The sequence below is a fragment of the Melanotaenia boesemani genome, chromosome 22 (assembly GCF_017639745.1).
Source record: "Melanotaenia boesemani isolate fMelBoe1 chromosome 22, fMelBoe1.pri, whole genome shotgun sequence".
Lineage (NCBI taxonomy): Eukaryota > Metazoa > Chordata > Actinopteri > Atheriniformes > Melanotaeniidae > Melanotaenia > Melanotaenia boesemani.
In genome coordinates this window covers 22,496,189-22,514,790 of record NC_055703.1, presented here as the reverse complement: position 1 = coordinate 22,514,790, position 18,602 = coordinate 22,496,189, and the positions used below count along the sequence as shown (strand labels likewise).

The 18,602-nt window shown below is 37.1% G+C and overlaps 1 protein-coding gene across 1 annotated transcript; it reads right to left on the bottom strand.

Annotated features, from left to right (window-relative positions):
- Positions 1 to 9,111: 9,111 nt before the first annotated feature.
- smpdl3a (sphingomyelin phosphodiesterase acid like 3A) lies at positions 9,112 to 18,158 on the bottom strand. The gene is made up of 8 exons (XM_041975124.1): positions 17,924 to 18,158; positions 17,060 to 17,273; positions 14,828 to 14,972; positions 14,555 to 14,651; positions 13,451 to 13,614; positions 13,115 to 13,295; positions 11,263 to 11,387; positions 9,112 to 10,694 (listed from the first exon to the last, which is right to left on the bottom strand). The coding sequence occupies exons 1-8, from the start codon at positions 18,015 to 18,017 to the stop codon at positions 10,368 to 10,370; spliced, it is 1,347 nt and encodes a 448-aa protein (XP_041831058.1). The 5' UTR covers positions 18,018 to 18,158; the 3' UTR covers positions 9,112 to 10,367.
- Between the last annotated feature and the right edge of the window lie 444 nt (positions 18,159 to 18,602).

Genomic DNA, 18,602 nt, shown 5'->3' with positions numbered 1-18,602 from the left:
GCAAGAGCTTCCAAGTGTTTAAATTAACTTAACATTCTGCATGCTTAACTAATAAGATAAAAGTTAATAACAGTTTGAATCTTACCACAAATAGCTTAAGTCAAATATCCAATTAAATTTGATTTCATTAAGAAAAAAAAAGGTTTCTGACCATGAAAGAGCTGTAATTGCTAAACTCTGCTCCAATTATACTTAAAGACAATTTCTGTACAATTACTGTAATTGCAAAGCATTGCAGTAATTGCCCAGATCTTCAAAGCAGTACCACACTTTCAAAGAAAAAAAGGGGGAAAAAAAAAGAAAGAAAGAAACCAGCAGATGGCAGCATTGGTATGGATATAAAAAAAAAAAAGCGAACTTGCTGCCTCAAACAAGATGAAACTGCATTGAATTAGTTTATCTTTCAATCCAGTTGTGAATTTGATTAAAGTTAAATTTTACAGATTGATTGTATTAGTAACATTTATATTAATTTAATTTAATAGGTTTCTCATTCTACACACAAATAAAAACAAATGGATGTTAAAATATTTCAGTACAAATATTATTGCTACTTTCAGAGCAATATTTCTATTAAATGTTGTCAGATTTTTTTTATTAATGATTCAACAACATTAACTAGAGGTTTAGAACAATTTGGGACATTGACATGAAATTCCAAGAGGAAAAAAAGAGGGGAGAAAGATGGGAAGAAAGGAAATTTCTGGTAAACCATTTTCCCTTCACTGAGCCCCAAATGGACATGTCTCTCCACATGGGGTGTGACCACAAGGTCAGTACAGTGCTATTCAGGTGAAATAACATGGATTGTAACCCCCATAGTGATCAAAGACAGTAGTCAACATGGCACACCCCTCTGCCCCTCTCCTCCTGCACAAACCTCTCTGAGGGCAAACCCACTGACCCCTGCAAACAGGGCAGATGGGGGGTGGAAGAGCTGGGTTTTCGGAAAGATGGAAGGATGGATGTATAGATGGAATGGACTAGACAAAGGACATCAACATTAGACATTAACTTCAGTTTAACTTCTATTGTTCTGTTGATCATTGCTTGTTTTGTGTCTGTGTAATATGGCTGGAAATGAGGAGTTTAACGTGCCATGCACCGTTTAGAAAGAGGACCCAAATGTAGGCAAAGCTTTCAGAGATAGACAGATGTAGAGCTAAAAGATTTTTATTTAAATCAAACAAAGCTGCTGCAGAAGGAGGAAGAATATCCTAAACTTAACTTGACTAAACTAAGCATTAAAATTGACTTAAATGACAGCTAACTTAAACAGAGACGATGGCGATGTGCAAATAAAACAGCATGATGCTCGTTTTGAGGGGAATAATGACAAATGCAAAGCAGGTGTGGCAATAAATGAGGACCTGGTGTGAAGTTTACAACGGAGAAACAAGCTTAATGAAACAATAAGTAAATTATTAAAACACAGAACCAAAACCAACCTAAAGCACGAAAACAAAGAACACAAAACCACATGAAATTACATAAGTCAGGGTATTTTATTGTAGAGATGCGTATTTTTTAAATTCCTACAGTGGCACAAGGTTCATGAGTTTATGAAGCTGTTATCCAGTTTTTAGCTCATCCAACAGATATATAAGACAATTTACTATTCATCTCTTTTTTAAGATGATGAATGTTTGAGATTATAATCAGATCATAAACAAAATAAACCACATAAAACCTACTTTAATGTTAGCAAAATCCAGCTATTTATGTTGCAATATTATATTCTTCATTGTTGTACAGTGTCAAAACACTTTAAACAATCATATATGGCAGGTGTGGTGGAGAAGCAAGGAGCACAAACTTAACTTAGACCAGCTCAAGGACACAAGAACCAAATAATTAAATATAAAACAGGGACATAATAGATCAATTCCAAAGTGTAGCAGAGGGGTCTCCAGCACAAGACAAACACTGATAGATGTACTAAGCAGCTGGAGGATAAAACTGATTTCAGCTAAATGGTCTGATGGTTAAGACACTGCCAGCATCAACCTGAGGTAAAGCCCTGCTTCTTTCAGTTGAGGTGATTGTCAAAAATCAAGTCCCTCCAGTCAAGACGTCATCTAGAGACGGTTATCTATGTTTTTATTACTGCATGCCTGGATTATTGTATCTCTGTATTTATTGGAATTAGCCAGGCTTCCACCTCGCGCCTACAGCTGGTACAAAACGCTGCTGCAGGACTTTTAACTGCAAGCAAACGAGAGCACATAACTCCAGTTTTAGCATCCCCGTTCATCTACAAATCCATTTTAAGATTCTTTTATTTGTTTTTAAGTCTCTTAATACTTTTTCCCCTTTTTATCTGTCTGAGCTGCTTCGCTCATATATGTCATCACATATATGGGTTCTACTAACTGTCCCGAAAAGTCTTTTCAGTTCCTAAAATATGAAACAAGCTCCCACTGCAGGTCAGACAGGTTCCTTTTCTTCTTGTTTTTTAAAAACACACTCTTGCTCTTTGGCTTTGAAGCAAGTGTGAGTTTTCATCTGTGTGTTTTAAAATGCTTTGGAATTAAAATGGTATGGCCTGGTTTGGTATAGAAGCACTGTGCTGAGCAGGCAGATAATTTAAATAGTTTCTAATCTGGTGCATACGTTAGATACTCTGTTCAGGTGTAGCTGTGCAAGCTGTTAACCCACCTTGATTATAGGTTGATATAAAAACAACAAGGTTGTTTGGATGCTGAATGACACGAAACTAAAAGTGGAAGCATAAGATCAATGACTGCTGATTTTTTTTTCCAGGCTGTACATTAATTAGCAAATTAGTGCTGTAATTTATCTTAAGAATTAATAACACAATAAATGCTGATTGCTTCATAAGCATGACTGTTTTAAAAAGATGCCTCGTCACATATAACATGCATTTTATTTTATTTAAGAGATAAACCTCTCCCTTGCTGCTCATAGTCACTTACAGCCAGATCCCACCCGATTCTAAGTTTGTAGTTATGTTGAGAAAACAAACTGCAGATTTCTTGATAAGACTAAATGAATTAATTCATCATGTGAAAACAGGCTTTGTAATCAAGATCACAAAATATAAACTTATCTTGAAATATTGGCATCAAAATAAATATTCACTTTCATGGCTGCTCTCAGCTTCCGTAGTTTTGGTATGTAAGATATTCTACCATAAGCATCAGTTTTATGTTGTGAAACATTACTTACAGGCCTCCTTTAATCTAAAGTTTATCTTTTCATAAAAAGAGGAATTAAACACTCCAGTGTCCAAACCTCATCTTCATCTGTTTGTAACACACTTTAATTCTTTTCCTCCCAAACTTCTGTCTCATGACAGCCTGTCACACACACTGAAATTCCTCAGCACTGCAGTATAATGACACACTATCTTTCAATGGCCACCATCTTTTGTCCCCATTCATAAATTCATCAGCACAAGAACAATCAGATCTTTGTGCTCTGAAACAAAAGATTTACTCCAGTGGGAAATGTGCAGCCTGCGTCATGGAGTGAAATTTTAAATGGAAACGGAGACTCAATTGAGCAGTCAGGTTGTCAGTTATTGGCCTTTGTCCAACATATTAACACTGAAAAACACAAACTGAAACACATCCTGTCAGGAAAGTTTGCTTACAAGCATATTTTTGATCCTTTTACCATCATAAATAATATCTGCTATAATGAGTTTCACGGACATTTGCCTCCTATATTTTCAGGTTCAGAAACCTCTAGCTGGCAAAAAAGATCAGACGCTGGTAACCATGACCTGACAGGCCATAATTACAGACCCCATGTAGCACTATAATGCCCTCCCACCTTTGAGATGGACATTTAGTTTATTTTCTTTTGTGTATTTAGTAAGAAAATGAAGTAAAATGTGTAATAATAATAATAGTTATATTGGGTTTTTCAAGGCACCCAAAGCACTTCACAGTGAATCTATTATTCATTCACTCGACATTCACCACATTCATATTTGATGATTGTAAGCTGCTTCTGCAGCCACAGTCACCCTGGACCAGACTGACAGAAATGTGTAAAACAAGTTTGTATAATCCAAGGTATTAGTTTAAACAACAGTTAATACGAATAAGAAACTAGAAAAAAAATATATAATAAAGAAAAAAAAAAGACTTACAGTCTTTCATCAGTTAACATAACTTGATATGTGTTATTAATTTGGTCTGACAAGTAATGATTTATGATTTTATAAAGAAAGAAAGAAAGAAAGAAAGAAAGAAAGAAAGAAAGAAAGAAAGAAAGAACTTTAACTGCCTCCCCCAAAAAAAGAAAAATGGTGGTTAAATTTTCTTTTTTTTTTTATTCTTCTTGCTTTCCTGCCCTCCAGATTAGTATTTTATTTGGGTGGACCGCGGTCCGTGTTGGCACAGCCGCCATTAGAGTGAGGTAATGTGCTCTGTGGAGTCTGATTGGCTGCCGAGGAACTGCCTATGGTGGTCCCATACAAAGAAAGATCTAGAGCTTAAAGCAAACTTCAATCTGAGATTGGACCCCCACTAGTGTACACCGATGTATGCACACACACATACACACGCACACACACATACACTACCCTCAGATTCCTTGTTGCTGTGTACATCGCTGATGAAGGAGACTATTCATGCCCACTGACAAATTACTACTGAAGCATGAGACTAAAGAGACCCCCCATCCCTCTGTCTCTGTCTCCACCTCGCTCCATAATGGACTGTGTGAGACTCGGTGAGAGAAAACCACATGGAAAACCAGAACTATGAAAGGAGCATTATGTTTAGCTGCTCTGAACAGCAACAAAGCACCGGCAGTCAGGTTTTGTCATGGAAAATATATTGTTAATGTATCATTTAACCTAAAAGTACGCTTGTTTCTCAGTTAACTGCAATAATTTCTTGATTGGTAAGGCTGTTTGAAAAGTGGATTGAGGTGTTTTGAAAGAGGGAGATAACAGATTAAATATTGATCTGTGCATACATATGTCCTGAATGGCTTTTTAGAAGTTTTGGTATTTGCAAAGAATGTTTCCAGGAGGGTTATAAGTGAGAAAAAGCAGGATTTTTAATTAAAAACAACAGCCAACCTTTAATACTTCCCAAATAAGATAAAATCTGGATTGAGACATTATCTTACTAAAAAATTTACTTATATTATCACCCTACATGATGCAATTTGAGGGGAGTATGAAGAGGCTTTTAGCTTGATGCATGTAAGGCATGCATTTGAAGAATAACTTGTATGATTGATCATGTTGTAAAATACCTGCAGACAGACATAAGGGGAAAGTAGATTCAGCAACAAGCAGCACTAATCACTTGACTAAGTCCAGACAAGAGTTGTTGCATAAAAAAGGATTATCTGGTCCAGAAGGAGGATGTGAGCTGTGGTCATAGGCCACGCTGACTCTGCATGTGATGAATAAACTTAAGCTAAAGGTGTTTGAAGTAATGCAAATAAACACTAGGTAAGTTGTTTTTTTAAGAAGCTAGTCACTATTTATTATTGCTCAAGATAGTATCAACAGGTGCTACATATAATTATACTGCATATAAAATGGAAAAAAAAGCACTCGTAGTGTTTGTTTCAGTAAAAGGGACAAGATTAAAACACCTGGAAAAAAAAAAAAACTATTGTAGCTGCTAATGGTTTAGCTGGTTAGCAGTACATTGCCGCACAAGCCTGAAAAGTTGGCTCTGTTTGCATATATCTGGACATATAAAGAAACACTTAATTTAATGCATTCAATATTAACATAGCAGTTGAAAAAAGTCCCAAAGGGTTGCATGAGTTGCCATCTAGGTGTAGAATTTAGTCTCATTTCCCACAAAAAGCCTTTCGGTTCTGGTTCTTCATTGGCCAAATCCGTTGCTGGCTTCAGCAACGACATAACTTCTGCCAACTTCAACTTCTGCATAAATTTATTTTAATCCCATTTGTTGGACCATCGTCTTTCCAACAAACAGGAAACACAGATTTGATAAAAATGTCTTTTTTTAAATCCTGCAATATATGGTTCAAAGATGATTTGGCATTCGTTTCAGCATCTTCGAAATGTTTGCACCGTACAGCCAAACATTTTCAACTAAAACAGATTCAGAAAAGAATTATTATAATTAAAGAAATGAGGAACTCTATAATTTAAGGATTTAAATAATCTGGAGACATATCTGTATTTAAATGAAAAAGATCGAGTTCTCTAAAACCCTTTTGGAGGGCTGATTTAAAGTCCTTTGTAAAAATTACTACATGGACTTGGACCGCTCCTAATGGACACACTTCTTTGTTGCATCCACAAATCCATCACAGAAAGAAATATACAGAAACCCTGTTCCCTTTCCTTTGGTGATGTAATTTCATGCATACTGCAAAGTTCAGGTAACACAGATTTAAGCCTTATTTGTTAGGTTTTTGAGTGGACTGCATGGGGAATATTATAGTGAGCAATTCATTCAGAGATTAACCTGAATGACTTCTCAACCCCGTATCAAACCAGAGTCCTAAGCAAGGCCTGTTCAATCCTTACGGATCAGAGCCCCCGCTTGCTGCTTCTGTCAGGGTGCAGGTACATCCTGCCTAAACGCAGGCAAGTATTCTTTTGTCCCTGCTGCCATTGCTCTGCTGAACAAGTTGCTATATATCATTTCCATTTATTTATTGCCATTTCTGTGTGATTGTTGCAGACTGTTTTACTGCTTGCTGTGTAGCAAATTACCCCAAGAATCCAACAAGGCGTAACTGAAAACCCAGGACTTAAATACACAGACTGACAAATTAACCACAGGTGACATGAATGGGCAATCAGACAAGGTGCACTAACGAGCCAGAAACAGAAACCATGGAGCACATGAGAGAAAACTCAACTAAACATGACAAAAACCAGAAGTAAAAACCACAGAATTAAAACACCACAAAAACCTAAACAATAAACATAACAGAAACTAAACGTGACAAACACCAGACTATAAACCAAGATCAACATATAACACAAACCAAAGAACAGACCAAAACCAAACAAGAACCAGAAACCCATGACAGGCTCGGCCTTAAAGAATCGTAAGAGATCCTGATTAGGTCAATTTAATCCCCTGTGCAACAAAATAAACTCCAAGAGAATTATCTTTAACACAGAGGACAAATAAACTTGAGCCAAATGATGTTTAGCTTCTGAAAGGATTCAATTTGTATCATTGAACTGTAAAAATGAACAGATGAGAGCAAAGAAATCATATTACACCTGCAAGCCTGACATAAATTGATTAGATGACTGCTTAAAGTTGAAGAGAAGGACTCGTATTTATAAAAAAAAAAGATGATGAAAAGGATCAGGTGAGCTGGAAAGCTGAAGGGTAATAGTTATCTAAACCATGTATACACACACACACACACACACACACACACACAGATTCCAGCTCCCCAGGAGAGGACTGCTGGAAGGCTATACTGTCCTGACAGTAATCCTCAGATTAACTGGTTGTGGGCCTCCACCAGCCAACTGGAACAAAAGCAGAAATCTATGCAAACCTGAACATGTGGGTCAGTGAGCCAAACAGAGTCGGCCAGTCAGACGATCATTTAAGAAGACAGACAGTCGACTGCAGCCAACCATCTTATAAAAGGGTTTCTAAATTACTCCAGCTACTGGATCACCTTTTTCACCCTGCAGCAACTGTCCCTTTTATATGGTAGTCACAGCTTTTTATCTTAAGGCGGTATAGAATTAGTTTCCATTCAGTTTTATTGAGATTTTCTGCTAACGCTGACAAGATTTAGAAGTGTATATTTATGACTCATCGTTCTTGTTCTGATCCTGATTCAGCAAAGATGAACTGAAAGAAACTCAAACCTGTATTTGTTTTTTTTTTCAGATTTATAACTGTTTATGAACATTATTGGAAGCTTTTGACTGATTAGCATGATCGTTTTCAGGTGAAAGCTTCCAGTTTATGAAAAGTTGAGGGATTGTTGTAAATTTTACAAAGTGACAATCAACACATTTGAAGCATTTGACAAAATAGGTAAAATAAATTGGACTTAATACCTTAAAATAATGGGGCATTTTAAGATTTATTAAAAACTTTTGTCTAGTTTATCCAATAGATGTCAAGATATTTTGCATTAGTGTCATATACATCATCCATCTAGCTGGTCAGTAGTTGAATAGCTGCTAATAACAGTGACCGAGGAGATGAATCCAGAGGCTTGGGTGCTCTACTCCTGTTACCGTGGCAATGGAGTCCTCTCCATTGCCATTCTCGCCTCCAACTCTGTCTCCAGGGTTACGTTTTACCAGGAACTGAGTGGAAGGAAGCCAGTGTTGGACAGGAATAATAAAGGCGAAGGGGGCACATGAGGGGAAGCAGTACAGATGCAAGGACTAAGAATATTTTATAAACTCCTGCTGGAAAATCCTTCTCAGAACTTTAGGAGCTTCAAATGTCTTGTAAATGCCAATATATTTTTGTAAAATTAAGTTAAAATGACTGGTCTTACAGATTTAAGTCTTGTTTAATCATATCTTAAGATTGTTGTTGTTTGAAGAGATCAAACTGGCCCAGTAATCCAAAATTCAAGCATTGTCTATAAGGAGAATGTATACCTTACACTTTTAGATTTAGACCAATAACACACCAGAGACCCACTATGGGGATTTAAGGTTAGAAAATCAAAGTTAAAGAAAAAAAAATACTAGTTGACAGCATTTAGAGACGGAACAAGCTGATGTTATATTAAATTAAAGAATAAAAAAGAAGGCTGGGAGTGAAACTGTAGGAGAATTTCAATCAACGTTTGGGAAAGGAAGCAAACAAAGAGCCTGGATGGAGGAGGAGAGGGGAAGAGGGGCAAATGCTTGAGCTGGTGGCTGAGAAACCAGAGGAGTTTCTAGAAAGTTTGAACAAGAGAAGAATAAGATCAGGGGGCTGATGGTGGGAGGGAGCGAATTTGAAGTGGGACGGTCATTTGAGGTTAAGCGTAGTCGCTTTGCCTCCCTGCAGACAAAGTAGTCTGTTCAACATTTGTGTGCAGCTTTCAGTTAGACTTTAGAGATATTTAACTAAATTTATTTAGCTAATAATCTATAACAAAAAAGAACATTAATCTCTTATAAGCTGAGAAAGACGATGTATCACAAACATATTTGAATAAAGATCTTTATTTAATACAAAAATATACAACATAATCAAAACAATAATTTCTTTTCCATTTTAATGGAGCAACTTAACATATTGACGTCCCTTTAATGCAACTTTAATGCCATTCTTCCACATTTACTGTGCTCCTCTTATGCTTGGTGCCCTGTTGTAATCAAGTATGTAACCAGTACCAAAAAGTATTTTCAGTGAGCAGCATTTGTAAGAACTAAGACAGCACTAAACATAAAAGGCAAAGTGTCCCCATTTCATCCTTTCAGTTACTTTATGTCAATTACCTAAAAAAAACAAAAAAAAAAACCAAATATTATTTCAGCTATAAACGAGTTTCCCCATGGAATTGTGCAAATTGGTGAAACCCTTTTTATAAGTGCTTTTTTGATTCTCCAACTCCTGAGCTAACAATGTAGGTTGGAGGGTGAGTCCACTCTGGTTCTGCATCACAATCTAAAGATGTGATTTCAAACGCTGCTGTAACATCCCTCCTGTGTCTTCAGCCCTTATAAGAAAGCAGATTTATCAGCTCAACTGATCACCATCATTTAGCAGAATTTAGACCAACTCAGATTATAGCTTGTTGTAACTCCAGACGCATTACATTCTGCCGTTTTCTCAGAACTCTGCATAAAACACTATTAAAATGATGTTAACTGCATTTGCTGAAAACATCATTTTAATGGAATGTATCAAAGGATGTGCATCTAGAGACATCCCATGAGAAGTAAATAAATTTCTTCCAGCAGAATCAGGAGTAGAAGCAGGAATTTAAAGAGTGAATTTACAACACGGACTGAGGAGCTTGTAAGTACTTCTGCAGTAAAATGAATGTGGCTTAATATTTATTTAATTTCTTTTTAAATCTGCATCAATGATTTCAAATAGGAAGTCTTTTGATAGTGCAGAAAAGGTGGAGGGACATTTGTAAGGTTATAAACATGGGGTGACTGCATCTCTGTCAATAATCTGTTTTTATTTACGTCCCTTTGTGGTCTAATATTGCATCTGGAAAGTTTTAAATCAAGTAAAATATAAAGAAAAAAAGCTCCTGAAGAACAAATATCTTTGGGAAAATCTAGTCTGTCCTGATATTTTAGAATAATACAGAATTATCAAGCTCATAAAGATAAGAAGAATCTGATTATTAAAAAAAATCATCCTTATTTAATATTTGGAAATATTAGAGGTATTTCCCTTTGTTTGATCTCTGCAGAATTAAAAATAAAAGATTTCCTGAAAAAAAAATCAGTCTCCTGTAACAAGTTCTTGCAACCATCCGTTTGTCAGACACTTGGAGTAGGACTGTTGATCCAGGTAGAGCACAGAGCACACCTGGTTGACCTTACAGTCTCCGCCACAGATGATGCTGCTGTTATAGCTGACCATGAAGTGATTGAAATATCTGTTAAAGGATTTTGTCTGCGGCAGCAAGAAGCTCAGGCCCAGCTGAAGAAGGCTTTGTGGCTGCAGGTCAGTTAGTCCAAAAGCGTCCGTCATGATATATTCAAGCCTCCAGTCAGATCTTTGTTTCTCGTTGGCTTCCGTCAGATTCAAATAGTACTGCCAGATATCCTTCAGACGAGAGAAAAGCGGCAAAAAAAGGGAGAGGGAGAAGAGAGAGGGAAAAGTCTTTGAGTCTTTCTGAAAGGCAGAAACAGTTTTTGTTTGCTGATTGACACTGTGATTAATCATCACCAAGGACTTCTTGCTTCTGCCTCTTAGCAGTGAGTTAAAAGTTGGAGTCTGGACTTGAGTGAAACATTTTTAGTTTGACCTAAATTTACAATTCAGCTTGCCAGCGTCAACACTTTTCATCTTTCACCTGCATCTTTACAAACGTTCTAATTATTCCAAAGCATTCTGGTCAGAATACAGACGGGTACAACCAAGATAAATCATATTTCTACTGTTGTAGCTTCTTTACATTGGCTCAAAATGTATAATAGAATTAATAATTCTTGTTATGTCCTGCAAAGCCCTCAGTGGCCAAGCATTCTCTCATCCTATTAAGCTTCGTTCACCTACAGATCTTAAGAACAATTTTTTTCTTTTGCTACTTTTGGTAGCTTATGAAGCAAGACTGGATATAAACAAAGTTTTTGATGAAATCACTACATTAATTAGACGTGTAGCTTCTTACCAACAGACTGTAGTCCTGGCTGTTGTACAGATACATGCGGAAAGCTGGGTTGTTTGAGTAAGGCTCCAAAACATTTTTGATTGGTGTGACAGCCGGTGACACAAAAAGAGAATTTACAGGTTTACCTGCAAAACAAGACAAATATAACCAGTTAAAAAAAAATACTGAAGACACTTAATGAGATATTAGAGATATTCCATTACACACACACAAAAAAATCCCATTTGAATAACTTAAAATAGTGACATCTGTACATTTGTCCTGTGTTGTAGCTCCTGATGTAACAAAGCCAAGATATCGTTCAAGTTATGTTTGGCTATTATTTAATTTTTACTTATTTTTCTTTTAAGTTCCAATTTAAAATAATATTTATTCCAAGTTTAAATGTGTGCGATGTTGATTTCTAAGCTAAAATGTGCTAAAACAAATTGTCATTTTAATAAATCATTAAATCGCAGGTTTAGCGCGGGGCTGGTGATCGTACGAGATTTTAGCACTTTGGCGCCCCCTAGCGGAGGCTAATTCAGCATCCGTTTTGCCTCTTGTATCTTTTCTGAGCTCTCTCCAGACAGTATAAATCAGTCTGATCTTGACTTTTGTCTTATCTCTTACTCTGTCACTTTCTTTTGCTCTCTTCCGCTAATAATGCTGAATCAGCCACGGTGAGCGTTCCTAATGGCCAATGTGTTGATATCCAGTTGCTTTCATGTGACCGTAAAGCAAAACACAGCTGTCAGGTGATGCTCCGGCTTGGAAAAAAAAGACTTATAAAGTGTGTTTTCTCAAACGAGAGATGCTGCAGGGTATGACGGCTTCAGGAATGTCCATAATGAATATCAGTGTGCCATCAAAAGCAGAGCTTTAAGGTTGGAAATGTATGTGGTGTTGCAATAAAACATTTATTTCTGTGTTTTGAAAAGACTAATTCAACTTTGCCAAGAGAATGTGGTTACTTAATCATGACTGAGTGTTAGGGCTACATAAAGAAAAGTACTTTTTCATAGGCTTTGAGAATAAAGTTGTAATATTCTGAAAAGAAAGTCATAATTTTACAAGAAAAAAGTCATAATTGTACCAGTTCCTCCTCCATTAAAAAGCAGCAATTTCCTCCCAGTCTGCCTGCTTCTTTCTGGGGAACAGATTCATTTTCTTGCAGATTCTTTTCAGTCCTGATGCTGATGTTAATGTGGTGCTGATGTGCCAAACGATAATGTATCTTCTGGTTTGTGAACCTATGCTGAATTACAACTTCATGAAATGCTCCATGGCTCTCATTTAAAAAAGTTTCTCTTCTAAAGCAACTGCTTGAAATATTACGACTTTATTCTCAAAGTCTGTGAAAAAATATTTTTCTTAACGTGACCCTGATACTTTGTTACACTTAATAAAGAACAATGACAAGAAAAAAGAAAACTTATTTTTCCTTTTAAATATACATTAGGGAAGTCATGGATTCCTTTCCAACAATTTTTTTAGATTGTCAGCATAACTGTCTGTAGTTTTGTAGTATAACATTTAAAACTGACAAGATACCTGATGCCACAAGTAAGACATTTGGTTTAATTTTATTTTTAGTCCACTGGCCTGATATGCCACACTTTTTGCCTGTACAGCTGTACTTTCATTGCAGATTGTCACTGCTGTTTGTCATGTTTACTTCCATCCCATTGTTCTCTATATACCAGCTTCCTCCTGTTCAGAGCCACACAGGACTGCATCGTCAAAAAAGCTGTCACTGCTTTAAAGATAAAGTTCACTTTACAGAGTAATGAGACAAATCAAACTCTTTAAGGGTAATATAAGAAAGCATGACATGGGACAGGTGGCTCTACTGAGGATGCTTATTTATTACCTTGTTGGTTTAGCAGCACCATGATGCTGTCTCTGTGGGTGTGGCCATAAAAGTGCCCCGCAACGACATCACTGTACTTCCTGAAGATGGTGACCAGCCTCTCGTTGTGCCTTTTTTTAAAAGCAGTGGTGTTTCGGACAAAAGGCAGATACCCCATTGGAACATGGGCAATTATGTATACCTATAAGAATAAAATCATTTTTCCTGAATGTGTTAAAATAATAGGTTATAATTTAAATGAGTGACTATAACAACTTAAAAAACAAACCAATCAACATGCAGCGTTATCAAGTTAAAAATCGTGATTCAGACATTGAAAAACAGAAGATCTGAAACCTTTTCCAGGCTCTGAGCAGCTTTCTCCAGAGTGTTCTCCAGCCACTCAAACTGTCCAGCGGGGTCTGTCATGTTACACGTGGCTTTATCAGGACCATAGTAAAGGATTGTGTTGAGACTAACCAGTCGTAAACCAGGCTTTACCAGCTGGGAGTAGAAACCACCTGCAGGAACAAATCACAGCACAAAGTGAAGCCTGACACTGATGATAATCATCAAGAAAACCGTGGTGCAATTTAAAAGGTGAAAGCTGTTCCCAAAAGCACAACCCCGAGGCCACCCGGTGATTTTAGACCCATTGCCCAAACATCTGTAGTCAGAATTGAGAGATTATGCTACAGCACATCAAGGATGGTGTCTTCCTTGGAGCAAATAGATCTACAGATGACGTCGTCCCTGCAGCCCTCCACACTGCACTCATCCACCTGGAGCCACTGAGTTTGGTTTAAGTGCAAATTTATTATCTGATGTAAAGGTTTTAGAATTTATTCTCTATTTACTACACTCCATTTTAATACATCTTTAACTAGTTTTATTTGTAATATTGTGACAGTTTTTTGTACCTATTCATCGTGCATGTTTTTGTTTATCTTTCCTTTAGTATTAATGCTAATAATACTACTTCTACTCTAATGAGAATTATAGAGTTACGATATAGTACAAAAAAGCTTATCTTATCTTGCTTATTTTTTCTTTGCTTGTTGACATTAAACTTGCCTGTTTCCCGACTCCACATATATTAGAAACTAAATAATAAAATGAAAGAACAATTAATTTATCAAATATTAAAAAAAGATGTGAGCTGCAGTGTGCTTTTCTTGTTAGTTTCATATACCGTTGCAGGAATGCTTACGGTCAAAGATCAGCCAAATGACTGGGGTTTTCTTACTTCCTCATTGTGTAACAAAAAAAATTCTGCTCACTTAAGTTTGTGCTCATGTACGGTAAATCAGATTACATGAGTATCCCTGCAGGAAATGTAGTCTTAAATGCAGCAACTGGAGATTCATGCATGTTGAAAGGTTAACTTTTCACCATGCAAACGTAAAAAAAAATGTAACTCATGTAAATATGTAGATTTGTTGGACACAGAAGTAGACATACCTTGAGAGAGGGTGAGGAGAGCTTCAGTCTGCAACCAGGGTTTCCAGAGCTCTGCAGCAGCTTTGTAGATGGCATTAGTTGTTGCCGGCATCTGGTCCTAAAATAATGACATAAAAAAAAAAAAACAACCAATTCACCTTTTCTGTAAATGAAAATAATGCTGAGGAACACTTTCCTTTCAGCTCCATCCAAACATCATTCAAGCAGCAAACATCATCCTTCTCTTCTACATATGGCATCAGATAATTCAAATAGAGGTAGAAAAAAAACGACCTGTGGCCAGTAGTCATGGTTTCCCAACGCAGGGTAGACTGTCAGGTTGGGGAAATGCTGTCTGATGGTCTGAGTCATATTTCTGATCACCTCGATCACCATGTCTGTAGAAAGCTCATCTGGAGGGACATGAGGTGGACTGTCCCTGAAAGAAGGAACACAGAATCCAATATTAATGTCTAATGTGCCAAAGAGAAGCTGAAAAGTGTCAATAGTAATTAATAATACTAATGTAAGTTACTGTTAATACTACACTGCATCATAAATGTTTGTTTGATATGGTCCATTAGGTGCTTATCTCCAAAACCACAGGAGAGATCATAAAAACTAACTGTGGGATTTTTATATTTAGTATGAGGAAGTGATTCTTCTGCCTAGCTTCACTCATAAACTTGTTCTTTTCACCGAAAACCCCCCAGAGAATAAAAAAACCATATCAATGCCCACTGCTGGAAGAAGAAAAATATAAACTGACAAATAATGCTGTGTTTCATACTTCAATTGAAATACGTCAATTCCAGAACTTTAAGAGAGAAATCAGAAGAAAACAAGTCTGACCGTGAGCTGACACTCAGAGAATTCAATTATGGATTTGGATGCATTTACCAGAGAGAGTTTGGACCACTTCCTACACTGGCACATTTTAAATGTCATGACAGCAACAATAGCAGCACTGTTCCACTGAATGTCTCCGCTTGCACATCTAAACGGTGAAGAGTTGGTGTTGTATACTGTTATATTTAGATAATTCATCCGATAACATGATGATTATTTTTACATAAGATCAGCTCATCAGGATAGAAACCAGGTCTCAGAGAGAGGGAAGAATAATGGATCTGACTTCTATGAGCTGGAGAACCCAAAAGTTCCTAAACAGCCTCAAGCTGGTTCTGATTTTAACATTTATTCAGTAAGTTTTGGTCCATATCACTGGTGCTTTTATCCAACATCAAATAGTCATGATTGTTGAATAATGCATCTTTTATTTGATGTTATTATGTGAGAATCCATCTTTCTTCCTGAAATCTAGCCACTTAAGTTGCCCACATTAAAACTCAGCCATCAGCTGCCTGGATTAAGTCTGTTGGCTAGTTCAGAGGTCAGCCACTAGCTTTGAAGGAACCTAAACATGAAACAAAGCTCACATAATAATGCTGGATTAATGAAAGGGAGGGCATTGAAGGTCTAACATTTTCTGTTTTACTTGTCCTGTCCAGCATCACAGCGAGTAGAATGATGGTTTGGCTTCTGTGTTGTGCTGAACAAATTTGCTTTACCAAGACGATCTTTATGGATACAAAAACCCTGCTTGATAATTAAGTATTATTCTTTATTTTTAAATTGGTTTATTTCTGAATTTACATATTAATGCTGGACCTGACAAGAATGATGTGGACAAAAGAAAGGAGCGTAAAAAAACAAAGATAAAAGAGAGTGAAGAGAAGAAAAAAGAGACAAGGGTGCACCAGAAAGAAAACAACAGCATCAGCTGTTCAGTCTAAACAGGAAAAACCAGACAATCATCTGCAAAACCTGTGAGGAAACAGAAAACCACCTGCAGCATCTTAAAGAGAAAACAAAGCTGACAATCACTGATAGCATGGTAGCTGGTGACTAAACCCACAGGACAACACAGTGACTTTATCAGCATGCAGGTCAGTAAATGTGAGGACAAAATATCAGGCATGAATAGAGATCGTGCAAATGCGACTGGGTACCCACAAAGATCAGAGGCAGACCAACGAGCCCCCAGGACCCGGGAGACCAGCCACCACCCTAGAGCACAAATCCCAGCCAGCCCACCACAGAGGGGTCGGCATCCCCACCAGGTGCTGACCCCAAAGAGGCAGAGTAGTCTCAAATATTCTTTCAAAGGAGACATAGCTTATTGTGAACTCAATGCAAAGAAACGCCTTCAATCTGCGTCTCTAAAAAGTAAACACACACATAACTACAAAAAGTCCACAACTGCTAAATGTACTGAAAGAACAGGATGTGAAACTACTCATATCTTTTTTAAACCGGCTGTTTATAATGCTGACATATTTTAAATTATTCAGTGTTTTTTTTTCTAGAGAAAAAAAAAAAAAATAGAAAAAAAAATTATTCAGTGTTAAAAAGTTTGTATTACAGCAGTGTGACGAAGTCTGTAAAGTAAAACCCTAGAAAAAGAAAGAAGAAGCAGTCAAACTCTAAGTGATGATAGGATCAGTCTCCTCTCTGTGCACTGACCCGGTCCATATGATGAAGTCCTGCGGCTGTGTGAGTGGTGCCATGTGTGTGAAGGCTGACTGTATCAGACTGTAGGGGGAGTCACACAGGAAGTCTCCGTACAGCCCAGCGTGGGTGGCGGGGGCTCCTTTGGAGGAGAAGCAAACCTTGGTAGGGTCCGGGGCCAGGTGGTAGGTGGGATCCAGGTGGAGGTCGGTGATGTGCCAGAACCTGCCTGGATAGAAGTATTTATAAATGCATGCCATAGACTGTGTCATGATCCAAAACAGAAAAAAAAAATTCTAAAAATAGATCTCAGAATTAGGATGTTAACTTTTTTTAAAAAAATTGACATTTAGGTTTATATTAGAACTTACTTCCTTTTTGCATTCAGTTGTTTTAGGGTAAGCTGACCCTTTCTATGCTGGCTGAATTTAACTGGAATTTTTTGCCTTATTTCATGTTAGATAAGTCAAATGCTAACTCCCCCCCCTTTTTTTTTTGTGAAACGGTAAAGATCCAGTGAATGTTGTTCTAAGAGAAGTTGTGAAGGAAAGACTAATCTATCAGTTATTACTTCTGCTGCATTGGGAAACGAGACATCACTTCCACAAGAATTTTTGACGCTTAAGTCACATTAATAGTGCTTTCCTGTACATTTTGTAAAAACAAAACAGAAACTATGTAGATCTAAATCTATTCAAGTATCCACATTCACGGGTTGAACCAGGAACTAAACATTTGACTCAATATTGTTAATTCTGAAAAAAGATTAAATTAACCAAACATGTTCACGCTGCACATTTACCCAGAACTAATTATTTTAACATATGATAACAAAAGATAAAAAACACGGAGTTGTCATCAAGCGGTGTTTCCACTCACCTGTTCCCGGCAGGTAGCTTCTTCCAGTCGGCGCAGCTGAAACCGGAACCGCGCCGAACCACAGCAGCAGCAGCAAACGCAGCATTTTAACCATGAAGATGAGTTACAACCCAAAATATGATGTATCACATAGTTTTCTGGCGAACTACAGCAGCTGATCAACACACGTCTCTCCTCTCAGAAGTAAACAGGAACAACAGTCAGTGACCTGCTCCGAAGTAAACAGGAAGTGGAGGGACCGACTAATCACGTGACTTCTGTGTTTTGGCTTAAGTGGGAGGAGCTTATGAGAAGGAAAATGAGCCTGAAAAGTGCTGAGACAAAGTTAAGTAAGTTTATTAATTGACTTGAAACGGTAGTATGTTATACCACTTTTGTATTCCCCAATAACAAATATTGGACTTTTTTCATTTATTGGCATCTAGACTTTGGAGATAGCTACCATGTAAACATTATGAAATAAGAGCCAATATAACTTACCCAAATAAATAAAATCCATTTAACCTATTAGCCAATCTCTCCCCATCTAAACTATAGAAGTTAATCTATTAAGAACAAGTTGTCTCCCTCGAAGACAAAAAGACAAAAACTCTATTGTTAAACCACCTTAATTTACTTTGTAATGACCCAGCTCTGCAAGGCATGGTGGGAGGCAACATAAAATAAAGATGCTAAAAAG

Bases quoted from the DNA above. Each gene is read 5' to 3' on its own strand.
- smpdl3a (XM_041975124.1), bottom strand. From the start codon at position 18,017: ATGGTTAAAATGCTGCGTTTGCTGCTGCTGCTGTGGTTCGGCGCGGTT. The intron at 13,615-14,554 runs GTATGTCTACTT...TTGTTCCTGCAG, and splicing joins TCTCCTCACCCTCTCTCAAG to GTGGTTTCTACTCCCAGCTG. The intron at 11,388-13,114 runs GTAATAAATAAG...CTTGTTTTGCAG, and splicing joins GGTGCTGCTAAACCAACAAG to GTAAACCTGTAAATTCTCTT.